At 42.9% G+C, this 22933-nt stretch overlaps 1 protein-coding gene across 2 annotated transcripts in view; it reads right to left on the reverse strand.

The window, feature by feature from the left end:
• Nucleotides 1–2535: 2535 nt before the first annotated feature.
• The window catches only part of PDPK1 (3-phosphoinositide dependent protein kinase 1), a 63263-nt gene continuing 42865 nt past the window's right edge, over nucleotides 2536–22933 (reverse strand). Inside the window, exons 10-14 of one of the 2 annotated variants that reach the window (XM_088151835.1) lie at nucleotides 18351–18524; nucleotides 16953–17170; nucleotides 15937–15994; nucleotides 5885–6037; nucleotides 2536–5486 (exon numbers count right to left, since the gene is read on the reverse strand). In XM_088151835.1, coding sequence (XP_088007961.1) covers nucleotides 5379–5486; nucleotides 5885–6037; nucleotides 15937–15994; nucleotides 16953–17170; nucleotides 18351–18524 — 711 coding nt within the window. In that variant the 3' untranslated portion in view covers nucleotides 2536–5378. Of the gene's footprint in view, nucleotides 5487–5884; nucleotides 6038–8233; nucleotides 8426–15936; nucleotides 15995–16952; nucleotides 17171–18350; nucleotides 18525–22933 lie in introns of those variants that run through there. The other variant, XR_015798105.1, reaches the window with a different exon arrangement.

The following is a 22933-nucleotide window of genomic DNA, read 5'->3' on the forward strand; positions in this document are numbered from 1 at the left end:
TTATATTTCTGGGAATTTTAAGATCCTCAATTATTACTGTTGCTTGAAGAGCTTGTTTTTTTTAGTAAACTTTCAAAGGAGATCACCACTGCACCCCAACGTGTTGTCCTACAGAGCTTCAGTGTCACTATTTTATTCTGTGCATTTTTTTCTTCTTGCTTCTTCTTGAAGACTGCGGTGACATGAGTAGCTTTTACATATTTGATAACTTCTTTAGCTCTTCTATAAATCCTTTGAAGGGTGTCCAGTTTCATGAAGTCACTAAGAAGTAAGTTTAGTCCATGAGATGCACATCCTATGGCAGTAATACGTGGATACTTGTCCATTATGATTTCCCATGCAGCTTCCATATTACTTGCATTGTCAGTCAGCAAAGCAAATACTTTACCACTCTCCATTTTCCCTAAAACTGCACATATTTCACTGCTGATATACTCTGCAGTATGTCTGTTCTCTCCAGTTTCAGTGCTTCTGTAAAAGACTGGTTGAGGTGTTATCACAAAGTTGATGATTCCTTCTCCCTGAACATTTGTCCATCCATCTGTAAGTACTCCAAGACAAAGTGCTTCACTGATATTTTCTTGTACAGATTCCATCACACGCTCATATTCTGACTCCAAAAGAGGCTTGCTCAAGGAATGTCTGCTTGGCAAATGATATGGTCATAATAATTTAAAAGCTTCTTGCCAATATGCATTTTCAGTTATTGACAATGCTGATCCAGAAGCATATATTGCTCTTGCAAGGGCATGATCAATTTTCTCCTGATTTTCAGGTGTCATTTTAGCTATAAATGAAGGTATGGTGCATTTTTGTGAGGCAGTGGTTTGCAACACTTCTTTACTTGAAGATGCTGCTGGTGAAGAAACACTCTGTAATGATCCAGAAGCAGCAGAAATAGTGTTTCTGGAATTAGAACTCTGGAAGGAAAAGCTACTTGCACTTTCATTTTGGTCCTCATCATTTAATTCCTAAAGTATTTTTTAATGTCTTTAGGGCACCTCTGGCATTCAAGAATGTGTTTTGTCATCCTTGTAGCATTTGGAAAAGAATATTTCTTCTCACAATATTTGCAAATTGCAGCTTTGCTCTCAGCAGAAATTGCACTGTGGAAATGTTTCCAAACTCTAGATGTTGGTCTCACCATTTTACCGAGAGGAGGAAAAGAAAAACCAATTTACTGACCAGACTAAAGGTAAACATTATGCTGCGATGGTGGAGAACATTAATAGGAATCATTTAAGGGTTACAAAAGAGAAACTAATTTGTCAGACAAATTTACCCTCTTACCCGTCAATTAAGGCCTGAGAGGAGGACAGAAACTATCATCTCCTGTATACCAACAACTACTCAGCTGTAGGTGGTCTGCGGTACACAAGTAAACTAAACTGGAGGCTTTTCCCTACAGTGCCCCCTAGTGGCACAAATGCATATTTCTCCTGTTTGAGAACTGCATTGAGAAGTTCTTGTTACTTCCATTCTATTCCAGGATTTGCTTGTCTTCAGCTGAGAGAACTTGCAATAATTTAAGACTTTACAAAAAGTCTCAGAAATCTTTCATTAAGGTCTTCATGTTATATAGTTTGAATACCATGTGATAGATATATTATTTATCATTGGAAAAGAACATATTCCACACCTTTTTTTTTCAATTTTTCCGGAAAAAAATGGCTTTGGAAAAAAACGGGAAAAAAACTTTTTTTCCCAATTTTCCCAGCTTTTTTCCAGGCCTGCCCATCTCTAAGCAGACAGTGACCCAAAACACAGAAGTTGTATAGTTAAAGCAGAAGAAAACTAATGTTTTGGAATGGCCAAGTCAAAGTCCTGGCCTTATTCCTATAGAAGTGTCGTGGAAGGACCTGAAGAGGGCAGTTTCATGTGAGGAAGCCCATCAACATCCCTGAGTTGAAACTGTTCTGTAAGGAGGCATGGGCTAAAATTCCTTCAAGCAGATGTGCAGATGTGTAATTGATCAAGAGTTACAGGTAATCCTTGGGTTATGACCATTTATTCAGCGACCCATTCAAAGTTACGATGGTGCTAGAGGTACTTACAACAGGTCCTTGGAGTTCTAGCCATCATGGCATACCTGCAGTCATGTGATCACACCCACAGCCTGGGTGCCCAGCTCATGATTACGATGTCGCAGTGAGCCGCGGTCACACAATTACTATTTCTGGCATTCTCTGGTAGTTTCCCACAAGCAAAGTCAGTGAGGAAGCCGGCAGGAAGTCAGATCATGTGAGGTCCTCACTTAACAACCCATGCAGTCCTTGTTTAATGACAGCAACTGGGACTGCCGGAATTGCTGTTGCTAAGTGACACGTGACATTACACTTTACAACCACATCACTTAGCGACAGAATGTCCAGTCCCAACTGCCATCGTAACCTGAAGACTACTTGTATTGGAAACGTTTAGTTGCAGTTATTGCTGCCTAAAGGGAGCACATCAGTTACTGAATGCAAAGGTTCACACTCTTTTGCCACACACAAATATGTAGTCTAGGATCATTTTCCTCAATAAATAAATGAACACGTATAATGTTTTTGAGTCATTTGTTTAATTGGGTTCTCTTTATCTAGTTTTAGGACTTGGGTGGAGAACAGATCATGTTTTAAGACATATTTATGTAGAAATATTGAAAATTAAAAAGGATAAACTTTTAAGCACCACTGTACATATGTAAATGTTCTGTAAATTTTGGAATATTCCAAGTTTACTTTTTTACTTCTCCATTTGAAACAGAAGTGCTATTGATTTTTGAAGAGATTACCAAACAGTGAGAAATTTCTGTTTCTGGACTTCCTACAGCCTAATGGGAACCGGGTGCAGGGCCAGTCAGGCCTTTTAGTATGATGTCACATAGCCTGATCAATTAAGAAAGAAAAAGTATAGAATCTGAAGGTAGCTAGCCACTTTAAACATACTCCCAAATGGTAACTGACAGTCCAGCCTTCTTGCTATTTACTCTCATCTTCTTGGAGCTTCAGAGCTAATATTTCTATCAGTATTGTACACGCTTCAAAAATGATTTGGAAGAAATGCTTTGGACCTCATGTGGGCTCAGCACCTGTCTGCTATTCCTTAAAATAACCTGTTTTTTTTCCCCAGGCTTCTCTACTACTTGAATAAAAGATGCCTCTTCTTTAAACAAATCCATTCACATTAAATAATGCAACCCTGAAAGCAGCTCCGCTATTTTTCCTCCCAGACTTGTACAGAAACTTGATACAAAACCGGGGTATTTTCATGAATAGCAGACCAGTGCTGTCTGTGCTTACATGAGGTCCAAAGCACATCTTCTACATCATTTTTGAAGCAAGGCCAGCATTAGCTTTCATAACTTCCCATCACCTCAAGACTGTCCACCCTTGAATTTTTTTCAAATTCCTCCCAAAGTGGTATAGAAGTGAACTAAATTGTACCCAAACCCAAAATTTGTCCAATGCCCCAGGACATTCCTGGTTTCTTCAGTGATTGAGATAAAGAAATGAACTGTACAAAATGATCAGCAATGTGCAAGTCCAAAATGAATGTTATCCCCCCCCCCATTCCACCATGCAATACAATGACACAAAGGAAACTCAACCTGATGCTCCCCAATTCCCTAACTGGCTTAGAGGTGTGGGTAGAATCATGTTCAATCCACGTGTATCTGACTGCATTCAGCTTTACCAGGAAAAAAAGACTGCCACCAGGATCCAGGAGAGCAAAATAAAGGGCTTCTCATTATCCAAAGTACTTCTACAGCAGAACAGCCCCAAACCCAGAACTTAATGTCTTTGCCATGGCAAACCTCCATGTTTGCCTGTATGCAGCCCAGAGTCACTTGATTGTGAGATGGGTGCTGTATAAATATGATGGCTGGATAAATGGATAAATGTGGACTCCTGTCAGAAGAGGCTACTTCTGTGCTACACAAGAAGTATCACTTTGAACAGGGGCATTAAAACCTTACAGACTCATAATCTGTTAGATTAGAAAAAGCCAAAGTTATGATCTCTTGCTCAAATTCCTATAAAAAGGCATTATTCTCAGCATGTAAATGAGAAGGGAATAGAAATGGGGGTGGAGAGAGAGTTATTCTGTCAAGAACCTGTCCTGCACAAAGTGAAGGATGCTTACGCTGAGAAAGCAATACCTCGCCTACATTACAAGAAATGTTGAGCATGACAGTTTAATTGGAAAAAGACAAAAGAACAATATGAAACATATGATAGATATGACTCAAGTACCATACATTTCCCCCTCCTTTGTATCAACATTTTTACATGAACACAACAATTAGTCCAATTAATAGAGGGGCTTAAATATATTTAAATCATGTAAAATATTTCCAAAGTTGCTAAAAGGTACAATGCTTGGCCAATGAACAATACAGGAATATTTGTACACCTCATTATACAAAGAGACAACAAATCAAGTCATCAGTCGTACAACAGCATTTCATTTGTTTGGCCTTCCCTCCACACAAAAAGGTTAGCCCCTACAACCCTTTGCCCCTGCCAGACCTTGGAAAGAAAAGAGTTTGCTCCCTCTTCTGAAAAAGTGAAGAGTCTATTTATTACGTCAATACAATTTTGTACTAACTAGTTCACCTTTTAGTATTAGTTAAAAGCATGCTGGTAACTTTGTATGCTCAGTTAAACATGTAAATGCATCAAATTAAAATTCCATGTTTTAAAAACGTCTGATACTAGAATGCCAGGATTTCAAGTGTCATGTTCACCATTCCTTTCACTTTCCACTTGTGCCGGAGTGCATCTTGCAGGCAGGCAGGCAGGCAGGCACGCAGGCAGGCAGGCAGGCAGGCAGGCAGGCAGGCAATTACAAGTACCATCCTTGGAGATCCTGCAACTGGACACAACCTGGAGAATTTTGTGGGTTTTATACCCAGAGTGATGACAAGTGCTGGATACCAAAGAGCCAACGATTAGAAAGGAAAGTGATGGCAGCAGCATCAAGGGTGGCAACTTCTCGTGAAAAGAGATTTCCAAGCTCCCCAAAACACAGTTGCATGATAAATCAGAAGATCACAGTAATAATCCAGCCCCCACATGATCTGGGCTTGGCTACCTTAACTGGTCTACTGCGAAGCCAGCAATGCAAACTCCACTCATTTGCAGCAGAAGCCAATGTAGTCAATGTCAGCAGAAGGTGGGCGTGGGGGAGTGGGGTGGGCGAGTGTAGGAGCTCCACCAGAAGCACAAAAGCAAGCAAAGCAACCCTGAATTCCGCTGGCTGGGCTTTTCCTCAGAGAAAGCACTAGCTCTGGCCCTGGAGCTGGATGTTAGCCGGGCTCGGAAGAGTCCTCCGTCCGGGAGCACGTGGCACTCGAGCAGCAAAGGAGTGAGATGGGGCATTGAGGGACAGTCTCATTTCGCAGCATTCTGGTGATATCTGTGTCGCCAAACCTCTTGTATCTTTTTGCACCATTTATGAGCATTCCCACTTGGGTCCATCAGGTAGTATGTCCTGTTAGGCTGTAAGTAAACAATGTTTAGTGCTCATTCATTTCAGCAGCCAGTTAATACACTGCCAGCAGCAAGTTTGGCTTTAGGCATGATGAACTTTGTGCAAGCCTCATCCAACTGGAACTTCCCCTGCTACACATCATAGAGTATCCTAAGGTAAATTCACAGGACTGCTCGCTATTCTCTGCTGCCCATAATAGGGAATAGCTGCACAAACCAACCTCAGAGTTACCGGCATTTGGGTCCATTTTTTCCCTAATTAGGGATTTCTCACAGCTCCTATTCTTCTCAGAATATGCTAACAGTGGAAATGCCCCCCCCCCCCCAAATCATTTGGAAGAGCATCACAGCACAGAATTAGCAATAAAAGCAGAACTCTGCTTGAACTGGCTGGGTAGGTCACTTACTGTGTGAACAAAAAAGGTCTTGAAGTTCTTTGCTTCTGGCCGGAGTTCCAGTGACCACGGAATCTCCCCTTTCAGAACTTTGTTGACAGGATCAACATAGTACAGATGTGGCCCTTCAGTGAGCAGCAGCTGTCGCCGGCGTGCAAACAGCCCCTGTGGAAAAGTACAGGGCACCCAGAACTGATTAAAGGCTTTAAAGAATGGATTAATACATACAGTTCTACAGGTAACCATTTGGGGCCTTACATTTTTGTTGCAGAAAATGAAGGGATCACAAAAACCTATTTTTGTGTTACAATCACTATAACCAACTTCTCAGGGAGGAAAGAGAAGCAGTTCAAGGCTTTCCCAAAAGCAGAGGTTGAACATTAAGTGGTCATCAAAAGGTGGACAAATTAGAGAAAGTTAACTCCGCCTGCTCTGGTTATAAGGCACAGCTTAAGACTTTTTTGTCTCAAGGAGGCCCTCCCTTCAGGGCATGCAATGACTTCAGCCCAGGATTGTTCAACTTGTTTAGCAAAATAGCATCAACGCAAACCTTGCCACTGGCAAGAATACCCAGGAAAATGAAAGTCAGCTAACACAGGGGACATCACCAACAATTTCACTTTTGCTCACTTGAGCCACTTCCACCCTTTGGGTCATCTGGGACTGCTGCATCCATCTCTCTGTGACCAGAAAGGTACTTCAGAGTTACTCAGACTACCAAAGATGGCAGGGACAGTGGAGACTAAAGTACCCTGTGTAACACCATGTGCCTGAAAGGCAAACTTGACTGTCTTACAATGCCTGAGAAATGTAGATGGCTGTGCCCAGATTGCTAGTGGGACCTCTCCTGCTCACGTTCAAGTGAGCTCTTCCCCCTGCCCCACCTACTCATGGTCTCCCCAGGTTTCCTGTTCTGTAGGAGACCAACTGACTACTGGCCACCCATCTAGAATACTGTGGATTCACTTATGCCATGTTCATTCTCTAGGGTAAGTATTGGATACATCATCCCCATCCACCAAATTGTTTCTTTAATTGTGCAGAATAGAGGGATCACCTGTTTCTATTTGCTACTGTTATGTACACAAAAGGGTGGACTTGGAACAAGCAAAGGCCACTCCATGTGGGACCATCCACAGTGTTATAGTGACTATGGAAAAGTCTGTGCTTTTGAGACAGACCATGTAGTTTCTTGTGGTTAAGTCCTCTGCAACCCTTGCTCATTTTTATCTTTCTCTCCCAGCTTCTGCCTGCCTTTGGTCCTGCTCTTGCTGAGGTTTAATAAACAACCACCATGCTCTATGTTGGAAAGCGTGTGCTCTGATCCAATCACAGGAACTGACTAGGAGTGTGCTGGGTGCCAACCAAAGTAGAAATTACCCATAGGAATCTTCCAACAGTAGGAAGGATTTGGGCAGAACTGGCGGGGAGGGGGGAGATGACTCTTGAACATGGTGGAATTTGGAATTAAACTTGGGCATAGTGAAACAAGGATCCAGTTTACCTCCACTTCACCTTGCCAGAGTTCATCTCTCACAGAAAAAGACCCCAATTCTCTGACCCTCACCCCCAAGCCAAGGGATTAGGGCTACCAAAAAGGTTGTCTGTCTCCTCAGTTCAGGATGTTAATAGGAATCTGATGGGAGCAATCATTAGCCCCCCCATGTGGGTTTCTCAGGAAGCCATGAGCACCTGGTTTTGCCAGAAAGCCTTGAGAAGACATGGAGGAGGAGAACCCTCCCGCTCCAGGACTGGAAGCTGTGGCTGTTTCATGTTTTGCTTTGATTACGGTTTGTGACAGTTTTCATTTTAGTGTTCTTTCCTTTGTAAGCTGCTTTGATAAACTGTGGCAAATGAGAATAAAACAACCAATGACAATCTCATGAAGGGAAATGGAGGTGAAAGGAAGCTTGCTTTTGAGACAATGGTGCATGTGATGGTAGCCAGAGATGCCCCACATCTGCCCAAGAGGAAGAGCCCAAGGGGGCTCTGCCTGCATATACAGCCACTAGTCCACACCCCAAAACTGCTGGTAGGAATCTTGATAGATCAGGAGCCTTGTTGCTGGGGCCATGAATCTCTGTCTTTTGCACCACTGTTCAGAGACACATCAGCTCAGCTGATAAATCAGCTGGCCAGACAGCAGAGCCCACAATGCTTTCCTCCCAGGCCTGCAAGGCTGGAATCCAGGTATAGTTCCCCTTCAATTTCTAGGCGCAGAGCCACCACCAGTCTGATCCAGGTGAAGAATCAGGCCTTGAGACAAGATACTTGGCTGTTTGGGGAACTTCCTGCGCACCTCTGCTTCGGTAGAGAACTATGGTCTCTTGGACTAGAACGGAGTGCTTCAATTGCTCATACCTTGAGCATCTTTACTTTGTACACTGCTTTGGATGGTATCAGTAGGAAAGCACATGGCTGACCTTCCAGCCAGGTTGCCAGCAGGGGATCAGTCCTCTCTGCCCTGTTGCCTGGAAATCAGAAGTGCCTCAATTGTCTGTTGTCCCCTGTTGTGAATATGTTGGCTGAATGGGATACCTATCTTGTGGAGATCTGGCAAAAAAAACACCTTTGAATGTAGGACCTATTTTCTCAGAGACAAACAATGAAAACTCAGCCAATAGGTTATGCATTCAGTGATTCCTTTATGTGCCCTGCTGATATGGATCACAGGTGTTTCTCTGCCCAAGTCTTAGTTGTGTGGCCTCTTATAGCATGCTCCTTGATCTGATTCTTTGGTAGTAATACTTCCATTTGCACCAGCAGCTCCTTGCCCAATCACCTGGTGCAAGCCTGCTGCACAGCCCTCCACTCCAGCTGGATGACAGGTAATGTCAACTTGTGAAGGAGCCACAATGCCTGCACTTCGCTATGCTTGAAGTAGGGTCCCCATCCTACTGGCATCTGTGGTCACCTGAACAGTTCCCTGGGTAGTTTTGGCTATGCCCCATTCTTTGGCATTAACCAACAATGCCATGACTGAGCATCCTGGCTTGGCAGGTGGGATCTGCTGGTTATCTGACCTGGAGTGGGAGAAGGAGCCACCACTGGAGCAGTCTGGAGCCCACAGAACTGAGCTAGAGTTGCCACCATCACCTCTTGCAATCCTTTCAGTGTTACAAGGATCAGCCTCTTGGATGCGAGGGTCTCTTACAGGCCCCAAAGCTTGAGGACACATTCCTTTCCTCTACTGATAGTGACTCAGGACTTGAGGGTGAGATCACAAAACTGTTCCCAAAGACACTGACTCATCAAGTGGAGGCTGCTCAATACTTTCTCCATAGAAATGCTGATAAGCAAAGGATCTAGATAGGCATAAAGCTCAGAAGTCATCTGGATAATGGCTTACACTGTCGATATTTATTCTCCATCCTGAAAGTTCAGCCATCTGACATTCAGGATGACCTTTTAAGTTCCATTCTTCGGCACCATAAACAGAATGTAAACATGCTGGGGAAAACCTTCCTGTACAAAAACATGCCCTATCACACCAATGTTGGTTTTCAAAAGGGGACGGAAGGAACCCATCTCTTCATTTTCTTCTCGTCACCAAACTCTAACACCCATCTGCCCTCACTCAATGTGCCAACATTGCTGCAATCACCAGCACGACTGGAAGGTGGAGGGCATCAATTTGAGGGGCACTTTCCTTAGGTCTTACTTGTTCTGCCTTGCCGTTAGCAGGATATCTTTGCAGACAGGACTGGGAACTCCAGTGGTTGTTTAGAATAATTGAATGTAAGGGTTGGAAGGGACCCTGGTATCATAATCCAGCCCACATTTTATCATCTTCTCTACTAGAATCTCAAGGACAACTTTCTGAAGACAAGATATACTATGTATACTGCACTTTCATGTTTATCTAAAATGGTCACTCTATCAAAAAGTATATATTTTAGATTGGTTTGGCATTACTTGTTCTTGATAAATGTTCACAAACTGACTACTTGAAGATTACTATCATATTACTATCATATTTACTATCACAGTAAGATTACTATCAGCTGTCTTTCCTGCAGGCTAAACATATCCAGATCCTTTAACCGTTCCTCACAAGGCTTGGTTTCAGACCCTTCACTATTTTGGTAATGCTGCTTTGAACTTACTCCGATTTTTAAATTTTTTTGAACTGTGGTGCTCAGAACTGGACACAAAATTCCAAATGGGGTCTGATCAATCCTGGATACTTAAATCTATACATGGTAGCTAGGCTACCAAATCATTTCATTACTCACCTTGGGTTATCACTCCTTGTATCAACTGTTCTGCTTAGGTCCATATGAAAAAGTTCCCATTTGTGGACAAGACCAAAGCAAGTAGGAGTTGAGAGCTCTGCTCTTTCTCTCCATCATGTGTTTCTGTCCTAACAGCTTCTCCAACAGTGGCTCTACATCTTTTTTCCTCATTTTTTGTACTGATATAACTAAAAAAACCCTTTCTGTTGTTTTTCATTTCCCTTACAAAACACAAAAAACTTTTGTATTTTGGCCTTTCTGATTTTCTCTCTGCTGATAGTTGCTACTTGTTAGTACACTTCCTTAATGATCTTCCATATGCTGCACTTGTCCCTTTTAACTTTTAGCTCAGCTGAAGGCTCCCTATACGTTCAGAACCCTTTCCTAGACTGCCCCTGCCAATTTTTCTCTTGGAGGGTCTTTTAAAAAGGGTCAGAGTGCAGTCTCTGTACTGAAAGATGAAGACAGTCTTCTCTTGTAAGGGCTGAGGACACTGGTTTCTTTTTAGACTTATTCTCTATTTGGCCCCCTAATAGCATGTTTTTGGGGGGAGGGGTGAAAGGGGCTTAGCTGTGAAGGAGGTTTCTGATTGATGGTTTACCTCCCAACGCTTGAGCCACAAGATCTGCCACATCATCATACCAAGGCCTTGCATTGGGCTGCAAACTGTAGCCAGTCCACAGACATGCCTGCTATTCTGCTCCTTCTGAACTGTGTCTAATTTGCAAATTCCTTCTCTTAGGTTTCTGTCTGAACTTCTGAGAGGAAGTCTCATGTCCACATTACCAAGCTTGGGTGATGACAGAAGGTACAGCGGCAGCCCTGATCCCTGGTGCTACTCCTTTGTGGATTTGTGTCAGTGCTCCGTCTATTTTACATTCTGCTGGATCTGTGAGCACCTCTCTTCCCTCTCTTAGGACAACTGGTATTAGAGTGATCTAGAGCTAGCACTCCATGATATCCTTGGAAAGGCAATACAGCTTGTTCACCAGTGTGAAGGATGCCCTGAGTTTGGCTGGTTCTGCTCAATCCTTGATTATCTGTGTTCCGAAATGGCATTCCAAGGTCCATCTTGGAAACTGAAGGGAACACCTTACAATTCCTCAAAGTACTGCTTGTAGAGTTGCTGGGGTCTAGTTTCAAGTTGAGTGCCTGAAGTGAAAATAAGCAAGCATTAAGCAATCTCTGATGTGAAAGTGCAATTTGTGCAAAGTTATCATCTGAAAGCTGACCTTCCTCTTGGTCTGAATATCATGAAGAATGTGCCTTGATTGTCTTGCAGGACTCTCTTTTGCTTCCTTGGAGGATATGAGGATCCTATATGAGGATATGAGGACCCATCACTCACTTTTTGTGAAATGGGCGGTATCTAAATTTGATTGATTGATTGATTAATAAATAAATAAATAAATCCCACTCAGCACTCTGAGAGCCAAGGAGCATTAGGTGGTCTTTTGTCCCTTCTCTGAGACTGCTGGGCAGACATTCATCTCCTTCCTGTGTCACTTCTCCTCATGCTTTTAGGGTCTCTTGTCTTTTTTCCTTTTTCCTGTGAACATAAAGAGGATACCAAGAAGGTGGAGGTTGGGGAAAAGTAGGAATCACCTGATGAGCTTCTGGGAGTAGAGGACTGCTTCCCTTTTCTTCTCACTTGCTTTAGAACAGCCTCTGTTCCTTCACAAGGTGGTTTAGCACTGTAGATAACTCAGCTCCAGAAACAGCCTTGCTGAGGGAGAGGCAGGGCTGGAGAGGCCAAGTTCTGTCTGGATAGACTGGGTCCTGAACCACCTTGCCAGGTTGGCTCTTGTCTCTCCTGTTCTATCAGCTTCAACCCCCCTCCTGTGATATACTGCCCATTTGGTAATCCTTGGCTCTCTACTGAGAGAAGGGAGATCCAAATCACATGTTCTCACTATGGCCTCAAGGGCTGGAATGATGTTGTATCTCCTTGCTTGGCCTCCATGATGATCCCAGTTTTCAGAAGGTCTCTACTGCATATCCTGGTCACTGCTCTTGGTGCCTAGTCCATAGAGAAGGTTGGCTGTGTGGCATAGGGCTGCCGTTGTCATGCTGCTCCAGGTACCTCTGGAAGTCGTTGCTTCCTGATTCCTCGGGAGAGGGGAGGGGAAACAATCTTCGGTCACAGCTACAGACCGTTTTCCATATACCAATCCACTGAACTGATGGCTGGTGGAGCTAAGACTGCCTTATTGAAGGATAGGAAAAAGTCTTAAGCCTTCTAGCTAGACCCTTTCCTGTTGGCTCCATCTTTGGTGATCCAAAATTACAATTTTGTGGCCCTGTCTGGAAACAGATTCAAGGAAAACTGTACAGCTGCACAGCGCTACAGATTTTATTCCAAATGATGTTTCACACTTTATGAGGGCACAAATATAACACCTGTCTGCCACTTAGGCACCTCTTTCCTCAGGATTTTGCAGCATGTAGCTGTAAGACCCAAGTGCTTTAAAGGGTGTTCGAACTTCAAAACCACTTTTTCAAATTGAATCCAAAGCAATGCACAGCCCTAAAAAATTGCTCTACATCACGGATGGGGACATTTTTTGTCATCAGGGCTGGACTTTATCTTTTTATTCCACCTCTGAAGGCTACAGGGTTTGGGTAACCCTACTATGATGTCATTAAACTACAGCTGCACCAACATTTTTGGCCAAGGGGCAGTAATCAGTGGGTAGGTTCCCATAACATGGGGGGTCCTTTCCTTATAAGCCAGCAACACATCACCCAGGATATCTGGAGCTGTCATGCTCTGTCTCCCTTCAATTAAACAATGCCATTTTTGGGGACCCCAAAGCTATGCCTTCTCTGCTGCTGCTCCTATCCTGTCAGGCCTAGCCCAAGGAACTCCAAGAGACAATGCAAAATCAGTTCAGCTATGTTTATTAGCTACAACCTCTAGCAAAAATCTTCCCAGACTGAAACCCCAGCTCCCAAGTCAGCCAGCCACAACAGTGTGAATTCCTCAGGGAGGTGCCAGTCTCATCCTCTTGTAGTTTCCACGCTCCTGCAGCGAGCTAAGAAAATGCTTATCTCCCTGAGCCTGGCCTTCATAATTCCATTCCATCACATCTCCTCTGGAATACCATTCTCCCAGAGTGTCAGGATCTACGCAAACCAGAATCTTCAATTATTTTAATGTGCTTTTATTACTAACCATACTTTTGCTTTTATTGCTAACCATAGATCAATAGTGAAATGTTGGGAATGTTATTCTAACCGTTTGCTTGACCTGCCATAAAAAGGGGGGGAAAGAGGAGGCCAGGTGCCGTTATCTCTATCTTGAACCAGACATCCAAGGCCAGGAGGTGTGAGAACCGGAGCAAGGCACGAAGAGCTGCAAGCGGGAATAGAAACCTAGAATGGGGGGAAGTTGGGCTTAAAAAGACAAGGCTTTGCTATGTTGAGTCAGACTCAACAAACTATGATGCTGTGTGCTTCTCCTAAATAAAGAAATCTCTGATGGAACTTTTTGTCTCCAGAGGATTTACTGAACTTTGGGATTGAGTGTGCAGACTCTGACACAGAGGGCCGTTCAGCCCCATCCCTGCTCTGCTATGGAAAGCCCTGAAAACCTGGCTTTTTAAACAGGACATGGGCCAAGGTGTTTTGTGATCCTGAATGATGACTGATGAGCAATTGTTGAAACTTTTTTTACATTCTTCCTATAGAGTCATTTAACTTTTTGTACCTCCTGCATTTTGTTTGTTTTCACTGAGTTCTTAATATAAGCTCCCTTGAATCTCTCTGATTTGGTGGCTATATGTCTAACAAATTATTATTGTTATTATTGTTACAGATATCCATGCATCTAAGTGCAACTGAAACACAGTTTTTATAGCTAGTAATCCATTTTTTGTTACAGTGCCTGTAATAATTAACCATGCCTGCTGCTAACCCACTGACATATCAAAAGGTCAAGCCAAGAATCTGAATATGCAATTGATGCAGCTCTTTCAGGATTTGCTTTTCGCAGCCGTGACAGTTTTCGAAGACTTTGCCATCTAGAACTCATCAGACTATTAGAAGTAGCCAAACAAAGACATCCTGAGGCTGCGGTGACACAGAGAACTTTCAGAGCACAGTTCCACTCTTTCAAAAATCGCCAGAACAAGTTATTCATCCCATTCCTAACTGTTCCATATAAAAGGCACTGGGATTACATGGTGAAGTCCCAACATGGTTGCCCAGTTTTTGACTTAGCTCAGCTGCTGCAGACTGCACACCATGGCAAGATGATCAAGTTGGCAGACAATAGAAATTTTAAAAATCTAAAAGAAAACAAAGAACTCCAAATGGCAAAAATGGATTTTATGGTGCAAGGTCTATCTGTTCAGATCTTTTCAATCTACTTATCCTCCTTTAACTCTTCTGTCAATAGGCCAGTTTTCTGCTTCTGATATAAATGAATTCTCTATTGCTGATCTTAAAATTATTACAAATTCGCTCCTCAAAATACTTCGTTGCATCTCTTATTGTTTGATAACTTACCAAGCATCACAATGCAAATTTCCTTGCTTTTCCTATATAATTTGTATCCAGAGTTATTTACACCCTTTTCTACCAGGATTTCCCTGCACCTGTAATGCCTATGTCCTCCTTGAAACCTAAATATTACTAGTCCCCCCATTTCACAATGAGGGATTTGTGTATAAACATAGGAATCCCTGTGCGGTATTCTGTTCAAAATGCCTTTGGATTATGCATTTTGCCTTTTTAAACTGAGTAACATGTTCTACTGTTGATACAACAGAACATGGCAGTTGTGCATGGACAGTCATCTGCATCCTCTAGAAAGCTTTTGCTAAACAGAATGCTTTATAATCCCTGTCAGCATTCCCTCAGGGAACCATTTAAAAGTTATATTGCCACTTTTTGGTGGCACCAGTAGTCTAGTTCAAACTGAGCTGGTCAATTTTGTGCAGCCTGTTTTAGCCAAGAGGTCCCCACATCTAACAGATCTAAACTTGTCAAGCTCAGCCCAAGAACAACGGTGAAACAGTCCAGTTGAGTTCCTTTATTTGCTTTCACCATATAGACAGAATCTTGCCAGACTAAATCTGTACTATTGCAACTAGTGAATATACCCTGGGAGATTCTGGGGAGTGACTATCCTGAACCTCTTATGCTTCCCACACTCCTGCTCTGGACTGTGTTGTCTTTTGTCTCCTTTCCCTTCCTGGAATGCACCCCATCCTTCCGGATAGCCTTGATCTCTGCTGCTATCCACCACATCCTCCTCCTCTTCGTAGATACATTCCATCACAAAACCCTCTGTCTCTTCCTTGGGCTGCTTATCTAGCCAGTTCTGCATGTTGGGCAGGCAGCCTTTCCTAAGTCCTCACTTTTCACCAAAAGGTAAAGTAACGTAACGCATGTTCCAGAGCCTCCTCATATCTCTGGTGCAAACAGGCACTACAATTGCTAACTCTATTCCAATACTTCTATAACTTTACTACTTTCACCAGCAGGCAATTTACCACTATTATATACTCATTATTATTATATACTCATCATAAATCAATGTGTTCCCATTTTCAGTGATTAAATCACATACGGCTGTGACCCTTGCTTAGTGTCACTCCCCAAGGACTCATCTTCGCCTTTCTCTTTCAGGTGACATTTTCCCTAACAAAAGCAGTCCTCCTTTGCCGCAGAGGAGCTGTTACCATGATTTCCCAAAGGCCTCCCCACTTTCTCTCTCCCTGAACTGAATATTCTGATACATCTGGATTCCACTTTCTTAACTTTTTTGGTTTCCTGTGCTATGTTCCCAGAAGGCATTTCAAGCAATAGGATCAAGTAACTTACCTTTCTCTTGTCTACTGGCCCCATTTTCAGTATTAAATTGTTTTCTACAAACTGGTGCCTAAAGAGAAAACAACACTGCATATTATTTCCATCATCCTACCTTTGAGCCACCTCAACTTGCCTCATCAAACAGTACAATTCCTCTGAGAACTAGAAGAGGAACATCAGCATTTGGGACAACAGCCAGAGCGGCCCATATCTTTTATTTATAAAAGTATGTATCTTCAGACATACACAGAGTACCAGTGCTATCCAACACTTCACACAATTTTCATGAGCCAAGAAAAAACAATCCGAACAACATTCACAGCCATTCTGAGTCAGAAATTGACTGGATTCTTAAAGTTTAATTAATTGAACTTTCTGAGTCCATCTCTTGAAAATCTGAGAACCTCCATCCTCACGACTAAGTGGACATGTATGACTGCAACAATAAGTATTCAATTTTCTTTTTGGAATAACATTTGAAGCAGAAGCATCAAATCTGCTTATGCTTACCTCAGCCTCTTCATTCTGAAAGCCTGGAGTGCTTAAAGCAGGGATGGGCAACTTGTGGACCTCCATACATGGCCAATAGTCAGACCATTACTTATAATCTTCTGGATGGCTACAAGTTCCTTGATTTCTAGAGGAAGTTTCTTCTGCTTGCTAGAATTTTGTGCAATGATGCTTAGTGGTTTTTCCTTATACAACTGACAACTCCTAAGAAAGTCTTGTCTTCTCTTTGTGCACTTCAAGAATAGCAGCAGATACTCCAAACCCACTGAATAAGTTTTCTCAGCTAGAGAAAACACGTGCAAAGAAAATTGCTTCCATGTGGTAGGAAGCAAGCCCTTCTTCCTCCCATCTGAGCAATTATTTCATTTAATGTTAGTTATGTTCTCTCTCTGGTTTGATCTTAAATACTGTATTGTTTGTTTTTAACCCCACCCCCACTCTTTACTCCTCCACCACCCTCCTCTGTACTCAAGAGGCTACCTGAGTAAGAAGTTCTATGGGAACATATCTAGGCTTACCAAGGGTTCCCACCAGCCTGTTTTGCCAACAGCAACCTTTTCTCCTCTTCAGAGAACTGGAGGTCCAGCTCAAAGGAATTGCTGTCAAGGTCGTGAATGTATTGTTCTATGTTGTTTCCAGAAGTCTGCAAGGGACACATTTCTGGGGAAGATAGTGACTGAGAAGAGGTTGAGCTGGAAACTTGCATGCAGCCGAATTGACTCAGAAGGTTGTCATACTACAAAATAAAAGAACTATTTAGCACTTTGTGTTTTAAAAACATTATCTGTGTACAGAGAAGCTGAGACAGATGAGATTGCAGGGCCAATAAGGAGCACTCTGCCTTTAGCTAAGGAACACCTCATGCTGCCTCTTTTCACGCTATCTGCTTAAGCAAAAGGAAGACTTTCACAGAAAGGAACTGTAAAACTGAGAGCTAGAGCTGGAACTGCAAGATATTCTCTGTGTGGACCATTCTCTGTAAAGAATAGCCAGATTTGGGTGGTTTATGTCCAGAAAGAGAGCCAGTTTGGTGCCATGGTTAAGCAGGAGGCTAGAAATGGGGAGACTGTGAGTTCCAGTCCCGCCTTAGGCATGAAGCCAGCTGGGCGACTTTGGGCTAGTCCCTTTCTGTCAGCCCTGGGAGGAAGGCAAGGGCAAACCACTTCCTAAGATCTTGCCAAGAAAACTGCAGGGCACTCCAGGCAGTTGCTAAGAGTCAACACTGACTCAAAGACACTCCCCCCGAAAAAATGTCTAGAAAATGTCTGCCTGGGCCCAGAACACCTGTGCCAGGGTGGAAAATGTGGAAATAAGGCCCCACCATAGGCAGCAGTGCAAGGTGGCCAAGGGGAGATAAAGGAAAGGAAGGTACAGGAAAGACTGGAAGGTGGAGGTGGGGAGCTGGTCAGATACACTGTACTTGAATTCAAGCTTGGCAGGAGCTGGAGGAGTAAGAAAAGTGCTGAGAATATTGGCAGGTAGGCTGGCACACAAGTAACAAGGATGAGGAGAGGGGGGAAAGTGGAGAGAGGCACCAGCCTGGTCCTACTGATCCCTCCAGATATTGTTTCTGATGAAGCCCAGAGCTAGCACAGTGTTCCAGGGTTCAGCTGAGCCATACTGTAATCCCACCCAGAAAGGTCCAAGTGATGTCTTTGTTTTATACCCAAAGCAAAACACATTTTTCACACCCATTATATTTATTCTCTTTAGGAATGCAAGGCCAGTCTTGGAGGATGATGGACCAAAGTAAATGCTGTAATGGACACAAAGGATGGGGACTATGGGGCAAGCATGAATGCTGTGGAGACCCAGTGGATGCACCAAAGCTGATCCAGGCACTTAACTCTATGGAGGAAATCAATGTTTCTTGGAATCTGATTAACCTTCATATCACCATCCATCCTGGCACTTACATTCCCATAGCAATCTTCATCATCTTCTGACATGGCAGGCAAGTAGGCTGTGAGCTTGGGCGGTGTTTGATGATGCAGATTTTCCCAGGTAATGAAATCGAAAAAGGGATGGGCCTTCAGAGGGTCATAGCCTCCCATTTCTTCACATCCTAACCGTTTGGTAGCATCAAGAACCTGATTAAGAAAAGACAGTTACATTTTCCTTGCAGACTGATAAACCTGCTCAGCTTCAGATGACATTCTATCGGGCAATGGTCCCAAATACCAATGAACGAAAGCCTGTTTGGCCACACATTTTACATATAATGTAGCAGAATTTAGCCACATTTAGAGTACTGCAGCCACAAATATCTGAAAATAAAAACTGTAAATAAAACTGATCAGAATGGCCATAAATTTTGCTCACGTGGGGGTTATTGGCTCTGCCAGTATAAAATTGGCAATATAATGAAATGTGTTTGTTTCAATAGCCCCTTCACCACATGGGTAAAGCCCAGGCATTTGGGTGATTGAGTGGAACCCCCTTTTGCTGTTTAATTATCATGTTTGGCTGCCATTTTATATTCTATATATTGGGTTGCTTTTTTAACGTTGTGTGGGGTTTGGGGGAGTGGGTTTTTTGGGGGGGGCTTGCTGTTTTTATGGTATGCTGCCCAGAGTCATGTTGTTTGAATTGGGCAGCCTTGTAAATCCATTAAATAAACAAACAAATCCTAGGACTGCAGTAGGAAAGGCATCAAATCCAGCCAAGAATGGCCTCCTATATTTAGGGACTATAATCTGACGTAATTATTTGCAATGTCAGACTTAAAGGGGCAAGTATATTTTGGCCCCATTTGTGAAAATGTATAATCAGGCATTGGCTTCAGTCCTACCGATGCCAACCTCATGGTGAAGAACCACCTTTGAGACACAGCACGAGACATGAAACTTGGTCTGAATTCCTTCTAGAGGACCAAAAGAACCAAATGGGCCTGAGCATGAAATAACAAGCTGAATACACTTGGAGTGCAGCTGGGATGAATTTATACCCTTTAGTATAGAAATATGACTACAATGCTATTTTAGTAACAGTAGCTAAGACAATTGATTATAACAGCTTATCGCATTTTTATGGATTATTATGAACCCAATCCCTGGGAAAATTTGAACATACTGCATTATTCATAAAATAGTCGATTAAAATATTTCATATTTAGAATTAAAATGGTTACATATTTGAAATATGTTATTCTTTGGAAAAAAAATTCAACCAGCACTATTTAGAAAACAGTCAGCTGTGATCTTGCTAACTATGGAGAGCAAAGAGGAAGAGAGGAGTTTTGTAGGGGAAAAACAAACTGACCTTAGTCTCTATTGGAATGTGGTAAAGAGGGACCTGGCTTGTGTTGTATTCATCTTTTTACCTGAAGAATGTGCTAATTACACCTCTTCTAAGTATAAGCTTCTCTCCTTGCTAGAGGAGAAGCTGAAAGGACCAGATGCTAGCTTTTCTTATATAACGTTCACTGGAGAAGGGGAAAAGCAGAGAGCTCTCTGGGAAGGTTAGCAGAACGAGACCTCTGAGGACAGAGCACAGAAAGTTACCAGAGCAGTGGAGGAAGACTCCAAAAGGCACCCCAATGGGAGTAGTAACTCCTTAGAGACAGATGGCAAGAAAGAATGGATGAACCAGGAAGAATTTTTTAACACCTGAGATAGTTCTATTATTGTAAGCCTCCATGACAACGGACAGAACTTTCATTGCCACAGGGATCAACAAAAACAAACTTATCCACTATCATGCTACCCTCCTTGATATATAGCAACCTCCCTGCCAGAGCTGTTTGATACTGTGGCTGGACTGGCAGTAGAGTTCCCAGACTTATGGTACTGGGGGACATCAATTTGCCTTCCCTGGGCCAGGAATTGGAGGCAGCTTGGAAATTCATGGACACCATGACAGCCATAGACCATATCCAGATTATTGAGGACTCAACTCACAAAGTTGATTTGGGTCTCACAGCAGTAGCAATGTGATCTGGAGTTGGGGGATTTATTTATTCATTTATATTTATTTATTAGATTTAAGGCTGCTTGATTCCAGAACAACTTTGGGCAGCTTACACTATAAAGAATAAAAAAAAAATACTAAACAAGAAAAATATACCTAACTGGACACAAATTCCAAATACCTCACAAAATACATCCAACAGGGCTCAACAACCCGGTTTTTAAAGACTTCCAGAACACCATTAGGTGGGAGCCACACTGATTTCTAGAGGGATGCTATTCCAGAAGGCATGCTTCCTGGTTGCTGCTCGATGGAATGTGTAGTGCACCACTCCTGCCTGATCTTACCAGATGGATAGAAAGCATGGATTGGCAGTTCCTCAAATAACCAAACCCTTTGCCATGTAGAGCTTTATAAGTGATAACCAGCACCTGGAATTGCATCCAGTTCAATGGCAACAAGTGAAGCTTGCAGAGCGGTGAAGACCCATGGGCATATTGAGGCATGCCCATCAACTGCCTGCACCGCTGCATTAAGGACCAGAAGTAGCTTTCAAATGGTCTTCAAGGGTAGCCCTTTGTAGAGCACATTGCAACAGTCCAACTGCTAGGTGATGAGGACATGCCATCTCTGTAGAACATTTGTCAAGGTCTCTCATGATATCCTTGTGGACAAGATAAGATAAATTCAGGTTACAGCATAGTGTAGTGCAGTTGATTTGCAACTGGTTGAACAATCATACCCAGAGTACTTGTACATGATTCTGCATCAGCTGAATACTGAGAGCTCCATCCTCAGAGCTAAGCCATTCACTGTTTTATAAATGATTTAGGTGGCTGAATGGAAAGGATGCTTATTAATTTTTCAGATGCTATCAAGCTAGGGGGTGGCTAAAACCTTAGACAATAAAATGACAGTTCAAAATGACCTTGATAGGACTGAACACTGGAACACATCCTAACAGGATGATCTTCAAGAGTGACAAGTGTGAGGTTCTGCATCTAGATAGGAAAAATTCACTTAGATGACTGAAGTCATATAAAAACACTCTAAACAATAAATAAAAATTAAATGCATAGGTACAGGACTGTGAGTTTGGCCTGACATTAGCAAGTTTGGGAAGTATAACTGCAGTTTGAGAACCACGAAGAAGCTGGAGAGGGTTCAGAAGAATCTTGACTTGCACCATCAAGTTGATGCCAACTTAGTGACCACATAGATAGATTTTCTCCATGACGGTCTGTCCCTAAACTAGTTTTCAGGTTTTCCAACTTGCTGCAAGAGCCTTCTCCAGAGAGATGCCCTCCCAGGTCCTGCTGTGCTCCCTCATCATGGCGGGGGGGGGGGTGCTACTGGGAGGGATAAGCGAAGAATGTCGGGAGTATAGGCCAAGAGTATATATTCCCAGCAGAGTCACCAAGGTGTAACAGTCATCCCAGCTGCCCACTAAAGCAAGCAGGCACCTGCACTGGGCAGCAGCGATGTAGGAAGATGCTGGAGGCAGAGGATCCACTTAGTGACAATGGCAAAGGCATTGTCAGGTTCAGCCCAAAGAACTCCACGAGACAGTGCAATACAGTTCTGTTGCGTTTATTAGCTTCCACCTCAAGACAGAAATCTCTCCAGACTGAACCTAAGTTCCCAAGCCAGCAAGCCACAACACCGTGAATTCCTTAGGGTGGTGCCAGTCTCAATTTCTTAAACTTCCCATGCTCCTGCTGGGAGCTAAGGAAATGCTTACTTCCCTGAGCGTGGCCTTCATAACACCATTCCATCACAGGCATCAATTTATACTACTCAGGAGAAGGCAGTGGTAAATCATTCCTGTATTTTTACCATGAAAACCACATGGATAGAAAATGTAAAATGATTGACAATATAGAGTTGGATGATGGGCACCTCAGATCAGACGCCACTCAACATGCTGCTGAGGAAGAGTTAATTTTACATTCTAGCAAAATAATGCTTAGGGTCATCCAATGCAGATTAGAGCCCTACATGGAAAAAGAGATGCCAAATATTCAAGCTGGCTTTAGAAAAGGCCAAGAAACATGAGACACTATTGCTGATGCACACTGGATAACTGAGAAAGCCAAAAAAGAAGTCAGTATGTGCTTCATCAATTATAGAAAAGCCATGGATTGTGTCAATCATGTCTAGCTGTGGAAAGTGCTCAGAAAAATGGGAATCCCAGAACATCTCATTGTCTCATGAGAAACTTATATACAGGTCAGGAAGTCACAGTACGGACAGAACATGGTGAAACAGAATGGCTCCAGGCTGGCAAAGAAGTGTGACAAGGCTGCATACTCTCCCCTTATTTATTCAACCTATATGCAGAATATATATCAAGGGAAGTTGGATATATTAAGGGAAGCTGGAGTCTACTTTGGACATATTATGCAAAGACCTAGCTCTCTGGATTATGTGCCATCAAGTTGTTTTTGACTCTTAGTGACCACATACATAGATTTTCTCCAAGATGATCTATCCCTAACCTGTTCTTTCAAGTGTCCCAAGGGTACATTCATAACTTGTAACTGAGTCCATCCACCTTGCTGCTGCTGCTTCTCTTTCCTTCCACCTCTCC

The sequence above is a fragment of the Python bivittatus genome, unplaced genomic scaffold (genome assembly GCF_059951505.1).
Source record: "Python bivittatus isolate LINGU-HERP-01145 unplaced genomic scaffold, Pbiv_v1 ctg000030_np1212, whole genome shotgun sequence".
Lineage (NCBI taxonomy): Eukaryota > Metazoa > Chordata > Lepidosauria > Squamata > Pythonidae > Python > Python bivittatus.